This window comes from Rhineura floridana, chromosome 5 (assembly GCF_030035675.1).
Source record: "Rhineura floridana isolate rRhiFlo1 chromosome 5, rRhiFlo1.hap2, whole genome shotgun sequence".
Lineage (NCBI taxonomy): Eukaryota > Metazoa > Chordata > Lepidosauria > Squamata > Rhineuridae > Rhineura > Rhineura floridana.
The window spans coordinates 165,346,686-165,359,296 of NC_084484.1; the positions used below are offsets into that span (position 1 = coordinate 165,346,686).

The 12,611-nt window shown below is 42.4% G+C and overlaps 1 protein-coding gene across 2 annotated transcripts in view; it reads right to left on the minus strand.

Moving 5' to 3' along the window:
• Nucleotides 1–12,611, minus strand: part of ARHGAP42 (Rho GTPase activating protein 42) — a 261,972-nt gene that overhangs the window by 55,138 nt on the left and 194,223 nt on the right. For both annotated transcript variants that reach the window (XM_061628763.1, XM_061628765.1), the window contains 3 exons: nt 11,101–11,230; nt 5,189–5,289; nt 46–155 (listed from right to left, as the gene is read on the minus strand). In XM_061628763.1, coding sequence (XP_061484747.1) covers nt 46–155; nt 5,189–5,289; nt 11,101–11,230 — 341 coding nt within the window. The remainder of the gene's footprint in view (nt 1–45; nt 156–5,188; nt 5,290–11,100; nt 11,231–12,611) is intronic.

A 12,611-nucleotide genomic window follows, 5' to 3' on the forward strand; every position in this document is an offset into this window, starting at 1 on the left:
AGAAATAAATCAATCTTTAAAAAAGGCGTTTATAAAATCTCAAACCTTTCAACTACTTCAATGTCAAAACAGAAGCGCTTGTCAATTGAATCCGTCTTTCTCCGGATGCAGGATTTCAACTTGAACACTTCTGGTGTATTTGGCACAAGACCATTCTGCAAAACATCAGAAATAGGGACACTAGAATGCGGAGCCATCAAATTATTATATATTTTTCTTTTCTGTTTGTTTTCACATTTTCTAAACTGCATCTTAATCCACACATGGATTGTAGGGCAATATACATAAAAATATCCATACAATATTTAAAAAATGCACACGCAAATCATAACAGAAGCATATATTTCTCACCCACATTTATTCATTTATGTATTGCCTATTGTAAATTGTATGGTTTTTACTGATGTATTTTTATATTTGTGGTTTTTTGTAAGCCGCCTTGAGGGCCTTTTGACCAAAAGGTAGGGTAGAAATCAACAATAAATAATAATAAATAAAATAATAATATAAAATAATAAGCCATATTTAAATATGAAATATCAAGTAATAAATATGGATATAAATATCCACATGCATTAGGGCTGCAACCAATTTAACGTTATTAGTAGTGCTACTGTTACCAGAATTCATACGCTGCCTTTCATTTCAAGAAGAATTACTCAGGCAGTTCACAAACAAATAAAAGCCAACAGCAAAATAATAAGAATAAAATCAATTATAAAACTACAGCTACCCATAACTAAAATACATAGCAGAACTACATTAAAAGTATCCATATATAAGAAGCCCATTAAAACAACATAATCATTGCTTCTGTGTTGGAATTGCTTTTTAATATGCTTTTAAACCTTTTTTTTAAAAAAACCAATATGTTTTTAACTTTTTTTTAAAAAAAAAAGGTCTTCAAAGCTTTTTTAATAAAATCTTTTGAAAGTTGTTTTGTTTTGTATTTTAATGTCTGTTTTTATGAAGTTTTAAAGTGTTTTTAGTTCTTTTGTTTGCCACCTTTGGCTCCTGCTGGGAGGAAGGGCGGGATGTACATCAAATAATAATAAACAACAACAACAACAACAAATAAATGAACTTTAAAACAACAATAAAAGCTGGAGATTCAAGTCAGGGGATCAGGGAAATGCTTGTCCAAACAGGCGTGTCTTCAAGAGCTAACAGAATGTTAATACTGATGGGGCTCTTCTATTTCGGCAGGGAGACCATTCTGGAGCCACCCATGAAAAAGCCCACTCCCATGTAACCAGAATTAATTAATTAATCAGTCACATGAGTTTTAGTCAATTAAACTTGCATAGATTTTCGTTTGGTGAAACCAATATTGCTGAAGCAAGCAGCTTATTATCTTTGCTTTTACATGATGCACAAATGTATCAGGGCATCATATTAGAAGCGTCGTTGATCATTCCTCTGAAATAAGAGAGAATGCCTCTTGCCAGCTAACATTTTTATAAATGCTTGTGTTAAACCATTCTACATCCACAAATATAAAAATCTGCTGCCCAGTTATTCAAGAGGCAACATTCAAAGAATCATAGTATAGTAGAGTTGGAAGGGGTCTCCAACCCCCTGCTCAACGCAGGATCCAAATCAAAGTATTCTCGACAGATGGCTGTCCAGCTCCCTTTTGAATGTCTCCAGTGTCAGAAAACCCACTACCTCTCTAGGTAATTGGTTCCATTGTCGTATGGCTCTAACAGTTAGGAAGTTTTTCCTGATGTTCAGTCGAAATCTGGCTTCCTGAAACTTGAGCCCATTATTCCAAGTCCTGCACTCTGGGACGATCGAGAAGAGATCCCAGCTCTTCTCTGTGTGGCAACCTTTCACGTACTTGAAGAGTGCTAACATATCTCCCCTCAGTCTTCTCTTCTCCAGGCTAAACATGCCCATTATAGTCAATTGGCCTAATGGTTGTAGTTATCCGCCTTCAAGCCAAGTTGCTTATCCAAAGTGGAAAATGGCCCACCCTTAGGCTGTTCCACTTCCCAGAACTCATCTTCACACTTCCCAGAACTACAAGGCTCATCATCCACCACCTCCAAAGGTACAACATTCAACTGGTTAAAAAATTTTTTTTATCTGCTAAAAAAGGTATTTCAGGTTAAACTGGGCAGTAGATTCTTTAAATAAAATAAAATAAAATAGTTGAAATTAAAATAATCTATGAATCTGTGAGTAGCAAGCACCTTCTCAGAAGCATTATCTCACAGAGAGAGGAAAAGGCTGTTCTGAGGCGATGTCTGCTGTGATAGACGTGTGCATTCAAAACCAAGATTTCCTTCAGAATTGTTGTTTACAAGCTGCAAATACATGCAGATTTACAACGTAATCCTAAAGCAGGGGAGTATGTGTGTGAGAACCAAAGCAGTTTCTTCTTTTCATCCAGTGCCCTCCAAGCTCATGAGCTCCTTGGTTGTTTTTTCTTTATTTAATCTATATCCTCAGTGGTACAGAGTGGTAAGCGGCGGTAACGCAGCCGAAGCTATGCTCACGGCTGGAGTTCGATTCCAACGGAAGGAGGAAGTCGAATCTCCGGTAAAAGGGGTCGAGGTCCACTCAGCCTTCCATCCATCCGTGGTCGGTAAAATGAGTATCCGGCATATGCTGGGGGGTAAAGAAAGGCCGGGGAAGGAACTGGCAATCCCACCCCATATATACGGTCTGCCTAGCAAACGTTGCAAGAAGTCACCCTAAGAGTCGGAAACGACTCGCACTATAAGTGCAGGGACACCTTTACCTTTACCTTTACCCTCACACTGGGAACAATGGGAAACAAACAAATGTGAACAAGGTATAGCAACTCCAGAGCCGAAGTAGTTTAATCTCTGGCTTGGGAGCATGTTGGGTGATGGCAGGGAGTGGGAGCGCATTGGATTCCTGGGATTCAAGTCTTCCCCTGGTTCTCCCGACCTGCTGCCAATCTGCCATCCCAGCACACACCCTTTTCAGTCCTACTGATGTCGGGAGCTCTGATGTTGGTAAGGAAAGGCCATGGGAGTTCCCATTGCAACACAGACAGGAAAACCAACATTGTAAGCCTCTGAGTTTCCATAGCAGCAGAGAGGGGGAAACCAACATGAGACCTCCCTCTCTGAGGTCTCTTTTAACCCTCAGAGAAGGAGAGCTGATGCTTCCTATGGCCCATGAGCTGCTCTGCCTGGATTGCTGGCTTACTAGATAAATCAGGAGGTTGGTTAACTCTTTCTTTAACTGCAGCCGTACCCTAAAGTAATACTGAATTTGTGCAGTTCCTCCCATGCACCCCCCCAATAAACAAATTTGGCATAGCTTGCTTTAAAAAAGTGTTTTTGTCCCTACACCAACAAAAATGGGGTTTGGTAGGGACTATAATGAGATGTAAAGTGGCTAGGAGCAGAACCTCTTCAGCTGTTCAAAAACCAGAGAGTGGAATTAGGATGCTGGCCTTGCCCTCCAGTCTTCACAAATAGAACCTGATGGTCTGAAAAGGGACCTACTATGTACAAAGATGGGGATGGGGGCAGCAGAGAGATATTAAGGGTAAAGCCAGCCACGCAGTCTTGTTCCTCCCCCCCTTTCCACATGCACATTGCACAAGTGGAGAATGACTGGAGAGGACTCTGTCAAAACACTGGGCCGAAGGAGATGTATGAAAAATTCTGGACAGCAGCCCATCAGATTGCAGATGGACAATATGCTCCAAAAATAGCTCCTCTCGTTTAGAAAGACAGCCCAGCAGGGAGAAAGCTATACTAAAGCTCCATCTCTTCAGTTCAAGCACTGTGGATGCTACCCGAGGTTTTGCTTCTGCTCACAATGAAATTAGTTGATGAAAATTTGCAAGGTGTGTTGCTGAATGAATGCATAGGCACAATGACACTAATTCATGGAAAAGGCCAAAGAGAAAGAGGATGAGAGGTGAGACACAGAAGAAAGTTCAGCCAGATATGTCTAGGCCAAATGTGGAAAAGATTTCTTAAAGAAGGTAAGAGCTTCTCTGTGATGATGTTGCTCTAACATGCATTGAGCAAATAGTCACAGTAAATGACACAAAGAGGAAACAGAAAGTTCTGGACCCCCAACCAAAAGCTTAAATTTAATCCCACAGACTTCCATATTGTCAGATTTCGTTTTGATGAAGCGGGACCAGAAAGTGCAAAAAAGTGTGTCTGCACACTTGAGGCGGTGCGGCCTGCACCCATGGTGCCGCATTCCTCCCCCGGTGGCCCTGTGTCCTCTCCCAGCCGCAGCTTCATCCTTGCCGGCTCCCACAACATGCCGCTGGTGGGCGTCGGGACTCAAGCTGTGGGAGTTGGCACCACCAAAAAGACCATGGAGCCGCCACCGCCCTCAGTTGGAACAGACGTCAGGGAATTGTGACACTGAGATGCAAAACATTGCAGGAAAAAGGATGGATGTCTTTTAAGACAAGGTCTTCAATTCTGAGTTTCTTTCCTGGACATTTCCCCCCGTAATAATGTTATTTGTTATTTAGTTTAATTTTTGTAAACTGTATTGCTTTCATTGATGTATTTTTATACTTGTGTTTATTTTTCTTTGTAAGCTGCCTTGAGGGCCTTTGGCCAAAAGGCGGGGTGCGTGTAAATAAATAATTAAATAATAATAATAATAATAATAATAATAATAATAATAATAATACTTTATTATTTATTTATTTATTTATTTTGTTAAATTTTTATACCGCCCCACTAGCATTAGCTCTCTGGGCGGTGAACAAGAAGAATACAATAAGAACTGTCAGTAAACCAAGACATGGACAGTTTGGTAGTTGGGTTTGTTGACTTTTAGGGTTTTCCCCTGTCCTTCATTCTCCCTTTGTGGCTGTATGTAGTGTGGTGGTTATGGTTTCAGACTGTTGAGGTGCTTTGCCCCAAAAATAGGCTGTCTGAACTCCACACTTCTGACTCCGTGTGTTAATAATAATAATAATAATAATAATGAGCTGTAAGTAGAGAGTTCTAACCAGGACTAAACTGTAGCTGGCGACAAAATGTGATACAGGTTTCTCTTGGATTGTCAATAGCAGACTACATAAAACCTTCACTGGTCTGGACACACCTTAACCCTGTAGCTAGCAACACCTTTCCTAGTTGGCGTCCACTTCATAAATTGAAAATCAGTGGATGAAAAGGCACAGCATCTTTTTCTAATTTAGAAGGCAGTCTGGAATAATACTTACTACTTTCCCTCCAGATTTTGCTTCAGAAATGCTCATTGTGAATGCTTTTGTCCCTTTGTCATAGGTACAATAATGTTTTATCCAGGTGAATCCTAGAGGTCCTAAAAAGAAAAAGAAAAATGGAGAGGGGGAGACAACAGAAGGTGAAAAGAAAGTTTCCCTCTTTTATTAGGATAAATGCTAAAGAAAAATATTCATGGTGAAATATATAGAACATTGGTTTTGTCATCCATTATGCTCTCAGGTCAGTGTCATTAAGGCTGGGCAAAAGTGTTCGAACCAGACATTTTTTGGGTGAGTTTTGTGAGGACCTGTTTCTAGATTTCACTCCTTTAGTATTGTATGGGTTCCTAAATATGTGTAAAAGTTAGCTTGTCACAGCACAGATATTCAATTCCCGGAATGCAATTTCAGGTGTTGCAGGTTGCCTTTTTAAATATTAGGATCCATAAACCCTTGAATATCATCAACTGATAACGTTAAGAACATGATTAGTCATGCTATAGCAGGCCAAGAAGTCCTATCAAGCCTGCACAATCTGTTTGGGACAAAAGCTAGCCAGGTGTCTCTGGCAAGATTCCAAGCAAGGAAGGCAACATGACATGGTTCAGCTCGAGGACGTGGACAAGGTGCTTGGACTGGTGCATGCAACCACTTCGATACTTGATCCGTGCCCCTCTTGGCTAATAAAAACTAGCAGGGAAGGAACAATTGGCTGGGCCAAGGAAGTGATAAATGCCTCTTTACGAGAGGGAGTGGTCCCTGACTGTCTGAAAGAGGCGGTGGTGAGACCACTCCTGAAAAAACTTTCCTTGGACCCAGAAAGTTTCAACAGCTACAGACCAGTAGCAAATGTTCCGTTCCTGGGCAAGATCTTGGAACGTGTGGTTGCCGGCCAGCTCCAGGCGCTATTGGATGAAACCGATTATCTAGATCCATTTCAATTGAGTTTTAGGCCTGGTTTTGGCACTGAGACGGCCTTGGTCGCCCTGTATGATGACCTATGTCGGGAGAGAGACAGAGGAAGTGTAACTCTGTTGATTCTCCTTGATCTCTCAGCGGCTTTTGATACCATCGACCATGGTATCCTTCCGGGGAAGCTCGCGGAGTTGGGAGTTGGAGGTACTGCTTGGCTGTGGTTCCGCTCCTACTTGGCGGGTCATCTCCAGAAGGTAGTGCTTGGGGAACATTGCTTGACTCCGTGGGCTCTCGAATGTGGGGTTCCGCAGGGGTCGGTTCTGTCTCCCATGCTTTTTAACATCTACATGAAGCTGTTGGGTGCGGTCATCAGGAGTTTTGGAGTGCGTTGTCATCAGTACGCTGATGACACGCAGCTCTACTTCTCCTTTTCATCCTCCTCAGGTGAGGCTGTCGATGTGCTGAACCGTTGCCTGGCCGCAACAATGGACTGGATGAGAGCTAACAAACTGAGGCTCAATCCTGACAAGACTGAGATGCTGTTGGTGGACGGTTTCTCTGATCAGATGGTGGATACATAACCTATCCTGGATGGGGTTACACTCCCCCTAAAGGAGCAGGTTCGGAGCTTGGGAGTCGTTCTAGACTCTTCCCTTTCACTTGAGGCTCAAGTAGCCTCGGTGGCACGGAATGCGTTCTACCAACTTCGGTTGGTAGCCCAGCTATGTCCCTATCTGAGTAAGGAGGACCTTACATCGGTGGTACATGCTATGGTAACCTCGTGTTTGGACTACTGCAATGCGCTCTACGTTGGGCTGCCTTTGAAGACAGTTTGGAAGCTGCAGCTAGTGCAAAATGCAGCTGCCAGATTGTTGACAAGGTCCAAGCGGTCCGATCACATAACACCTGTTCTGGCACGCTTGCACTGGCTGCCAATATGCTTCCAGGCCAGATTCAAAGTGTTGGCATTAACCTATAAAGCCTTATACGGCATGGGACCACGATATCTGTTGGAACGCCTCTCCCGATATGAACCTGCCCGCTCACTGCGTTCTGCTTCGAAGGCCCTCCTCCGGGTTCCGACTCATAGAGAGGCCCGGAGGGTGGTGACAAGATCTAGGGCCTTCTCAGTGGTGGCCCCCGAATTGTGGAACAGCCTCCCCGAGGAGGTACGCTTGGCGCCGACACTGCTATCCTTTCGGCGCCAAGTTAAAACCTTCCTCTTTCCCAATGCATTTTAACTTAAGCTATTGATTTTTCATTTGTTGTAATTGATTTTAGACTGTTTTATTGTTATATGTTTTTATTGTATTATATTGTGTATCTTAGTATTTTTGTTGTTCACCGCCCAGAGAGCTTCTGCTAGTAGGGCAGTTTAAAAGTTTAATAAATAATAAAATAATAATAATAATAATGACTAGTGTTCCTCTACTGTTTGACTCCATTATCTGGTATGCAGAAGTATACTGCATCTAAATGTGGCAGTTCCATTTAACCATGATAGCTAATAGCCCTTGAGACTTCTGTCCAATACATTTGTCTGGCCCTTTATTATTTCTTTGATCAGTTAAGCCAGTGTTCACCTGTATAGTTAGTTCCTCTGCCCTCCTCCACTACACAGTTTCAAGAGGAGGTATGCAACTTCTTTGGCACCAAGGACCATACTGAATGTATGGTGTCAAAAAATTGTGTTCTGTGGCACGCATTCTTGTTATTATTGAAGAAAATGGGTGTTTGAACTAAGGTCAACTGAAGGAGTCCTATAGATGTTATTCGATATTCAACACTACTTTTATAGGGAAACATTCACTCACAAATGGAAAATGAAATGTTAAAGAAATATTCAGTAGAGTACATACTTCAAACTTCACCCCACATCTATGTCGGAGGCAGTATGTCTTTGAATACCAGTTGCTGGGAATCGCAAGTGGAGAAAGTGCTGTTGCGCTCATGTCCTGCTTGCGGGCTTCCCATAGGCATCTGGCTGGCCACTGTGAGAACAGGATGGTGGACTAGATGGGCCTTTGGCCTGATCCAGCAGGCTCTTCTTATCTGCTTCCATCACTTTCCATGTAAACAGAAGCAAACAGGTAAGCTGAGAACCTCAAGTCTCAGAGAAGCTATTCGCCTTCAGAGGGTGAACTATTAATATATATCATAGTGCATTTCATACTGGCTTTGTCAGCAGTAATGGCAAAGGCACCCCAGTATCACCACTCCTGCTACCTCAAGATTTACAGAATCATACTGTATACTATTTTCACCACATAATCACAATCTGCTGTGGGCAGAAGAAACACAGTGCCTTAATTCCTGAGACCAAGATTATGTCTGTGCCATTCCCCTCACTCCCCTTAGCCTAAACAAATGACCAAATCCTTTCCTCTTCAGTGAGAGCATGTCAAGTTGGCCTTTCACTATTTAGTGAAGCACTGCATGTGCCCAGCATTTCACTCTGTCCTTGCTCTTCTGTTAATAATGCCCAAGGTAACTTCCGCTTAACATATTTTTTTTAATAGCATTTTATTAGTACCAGTCAACTAAAGGGTACAAAAGGTGCTCAAAGCAATCTGCCACTATTACTAAAGAGGGAACGTTTGCTTTAAAAAACACACACGGGGGGGGTGAGTAGGGAGTTCAAATACTTTCCAACAGGAGCAAAACACTTGGATGAGAAAGTCAACCATAACTTCAGGCTATATTGTCATTGCACATATGATTTTAGAATTTGATCCTATGGGCTACAGAGCCAGCAGCTTAAGAGCTAGTTTACATTTTGGAGCTATCACACCAGTGTTGCAAAACAAAAACAAAGTGTTTCCTCGAGACATGCCCCAGGTGTAACATTTTTCACATACTCCACGCGTAATATTTTTCAAGCTCTTGATGCAACGATGTCAATACACTGGATGCCTCCCTCCTCCTATCCCATGCCAATAATGGTGCCTGGCAAGGTTATTCAAAATGGTCTGGTTCGCACAATATAGAAAGGCTGGTAAGCTATAGCTTTCTGGAACTGTGCAAACATGCAGGATTCCAGAGAATACTCACAGCCACTTTGCTCCACCCTGCTCCTTTTTGGTCCCATGCCTCACTAAGCTAAGCCAAGATTTGATTTAGCATGTTATCCAAACCCGGGCTCATGATTAGGCTCTCTTCTTATTAATCACAGGCTGTAGCCAAGGTTTGTTCTTCATTACAGTTCATGGTTAGTGAGCAGAGAGTTTAACCACAAGTCTCAGTTCAGACAACACCCCAAACCAAACCTAAGTTCAAGGTGCTGGCTTTGGTGTACAAAGTCCTATACAGCTTAGGACCAAGATACCTGAAATATCGTCTTACCCCTTATATACCCTGTTGATCACTCCACTCTGCAGGTGAGGGTCTCTTACAGATACCATAAGAACATAAAGAACATAAGAAGAGCCTGCTGGATCAGGCCAGTGGCCCATCTAGTCCAGCATCCTGTTCTCACAGTGGCCAACCAGGTGCCTGGGGGAAGCATCTCACCAAGAGGTCTGTTCCACACAATATAGGAATCTGATCTTTAGTGTTGTGGCACCTATCCTTTGGAATTCCCTTCCCTTAAATATTAGACAGCTGCCGGCTCTTTTTTCAGTGCCTACTGAAGACCTTATTCATTCAACAAGCTTTTAAAATAGAGACCTTATCCCAGTCTGCATCTGTGTTGGAATTGTTTTTAAAGATTTTTTAAAAGATGTTTTCTTTGAGACTTTTGTTTTGTTTTTAAGATGATTTATAGATGTTTTTAGTGTTTGTTTGCCACCCTGGACGCCTTCTGGAAGGAAGGGGGGATGTAATGACCCTTGTTGATATATTTGAAACTGTTTTGATTATTATTCAGGTAGGAAAGAGTTAACAGAATGCTAAGAGGTGTGGATGATATATGGCTGGCAGATGGGAAGGTGTATGTGAGAGAGTTCCAAGTGGTTTTTGAAAGAGAAAAGTGGTTGATTTTGACAGTTAGAGGGAGATAGGATTAGGGACTGTGAAATGAACATCAAGGTAGAGGGGCTGGGGTGTAGAGGGAGGTTTTATTGTGGTTAGAGGGGTAGGATACATAGGTAGAGTAGGGACAACAACATCTTAATCACCAATTATTAACATTTAACATATTGCAAATAATAATTTTTTTCTTTTAAATTCTGCGTATCAATATGGTCAGGTGTGCTACCAAATCAGGGTCCAATTCTATACCTATGATACTGACAGTCTACACCAGTTGTGACCTTTCAGGAGAAAAGGTGGTGGGGTGCAGCTTGGGGTTCAGAGGGCATATCTGACCCAGGCTGAGGCAGACTTCCCAGGGGATTTCCTGATCCATGCATGGGAAATCTGGGGGTGGAATCACAGAGACATACAAGAACATCACAGTGGGATATACATTTTATAATAATAATAATAATAAAAAATTAAAATAAAAAACCCTTGGCTAAGCTTAGCATGGCATGACCATAGGAAGGTCTGGGATCAGAGAGAAGCAAAGTGGCTGCAAGCTCCTCTCAAAGCCTGTATGTTCATGCAGTCCCAGCAAGGGATAGTTTGGTTTACTGTGTTGTGCAAACCAGACATTGTAATCATGGCTCCCCATGAGGTTAAGAGCAGATAAACAACTATTACTGCTGAAGATAGGTGGTGAATTCATCACTGATAGTCTGTAAAATGTCTGTAAAATATAGACCAGCTCTAAGGCGCTGGCTCTGTAGATGACTGGGGTAATTATTAAATCCCTTTCATGCTAATCAAACCTTACTGAAAGATATCAATACATTGAAGGAAAAAACACAAAACACTTATTTCATAGTATGATGTAACATTATCTGTCATAAGAACATAAGTGCCCTGCTGGTCTCACAGCGGTCAACCAGAAGCCTATGGGAAGCATGCAAGCAGGACCTGAGAGCACCTGCACTCTTCCCACATGATTTCCAGCAACTGGTAAACAGAGGCATGTGGACTTATTTACTACTCACGTTTCTCCTGTATGTAGAGGTACCCTTCCATTGTCCACTGGCTTGGTGGCCTGTAATCCTGGCTGGCGGACTTCATTCTCTGCATAAGTCGTTCTACTTCCTGCCTCGTGCTTTCAAAATTATTCCGTGTCTAAGCAGCAAGGCAACAACAACAACAAAATGATGAATTAAGTTTGTACTGAGACTATTTTGAGACTGAGCTACCAAAATGGAATTGACGTTAGCTCGGAGGGCATTGCAATAAAAGCATGCCTTGTTAAATACAACTTTTACTACTATATCAATCAATATTCACTAATAGGCAAAAAACCCTTGTGGCTTAAGAACGTAACTGTAGCCAACAGATATTTCTAGCAAACTTTAAAAAGCAGGGAAATTGGGCAGCTATAGTGAATGCACCAGGGGAGCAGGAGACCTAACCTCCTCTGAGATATTGTACTGCCCTACAAATTTGTCAAAAAGCAAACACAGTTTAGGTTGGTCTTTTACAGTTCAACCCACTTCCTGTGTAGCTTGGAAGAATTTGGTAACATGTGCCTCTGAGCATACTGTGAGTGGTGGCAACACCTGCAATCAAGACTTCATCTTCAAAGATAGAGAATTTCATTTTTTGTATGTTGGTGTTGCTTCTTTCCAGTGTTACTATTGTTTCTACAGAGAATCTCACCTCAAAAATCATATTTCTCTCATCCTAGAAATCTGTGTAAAATTTATTTTTATTAATTTCAAAGCCTACTTATTGGTCAATGTCATTTGATGGTGAAGACAGCCTTTTGTGTTGCAAACTGGAGGTTATATTTTATAACTGGATGAAGGGGAGGAGGAAGGGCAGAGGGGAGGAGGGGGGATGAGAACACGAGGAAGGCAGGTTTGATCATTTGCATGCTTTGAGTTCAGTGGGGTTTACTCCGGTGTAATCATGCTTAAGATAGGTGAAACTGACCACGGGGGAGGAGGAGAAGGGGGAGGGCTGGAGTGGGCAGGGAAGGAAGAGGGGGAGGAGAGGAAGAAGAGGTGAAGGAGGAGAGAGGAGAGGAGAGGGAGGGGAAAGGTCTTATCATTTGCATGCTTATTGAGTTCAATGGGGTTTACTCCTGTGCAATCATGCTTAGGATAGGTGAAACTGACCATGGGGGAGGAGAAGGGGAAGGGGATTGTAAGGGACAGGAGTGAGGAAGGAAGGGGAGGGGCAGAAGGGAGGAGGAGAGTTGGGTAGGTTTGATTACTTGCATGCTTATTGAGTTCAGTGGGATTAATTCTTGTGCAATCATGCTTAGGATATGCGAAACTGACCTGGGGGAGGAGCATGGGAGGAAGGGCTGGGGTAGGAAGGAAGGTGGAAGGGAGAGGGGAGGATATTTGGTGGGTGGGCACTGGGCAGAGGGAAAGCCCCTTTCCAAAAGGATAACATTGTTAACAGTATCATTATCTTTCAGGGTTTCCCCCACCTTTTTATTCTACAGTAGACATATGTAGTCTCCCACCCAAATTTAAACCAAAGCTGTCCCGGG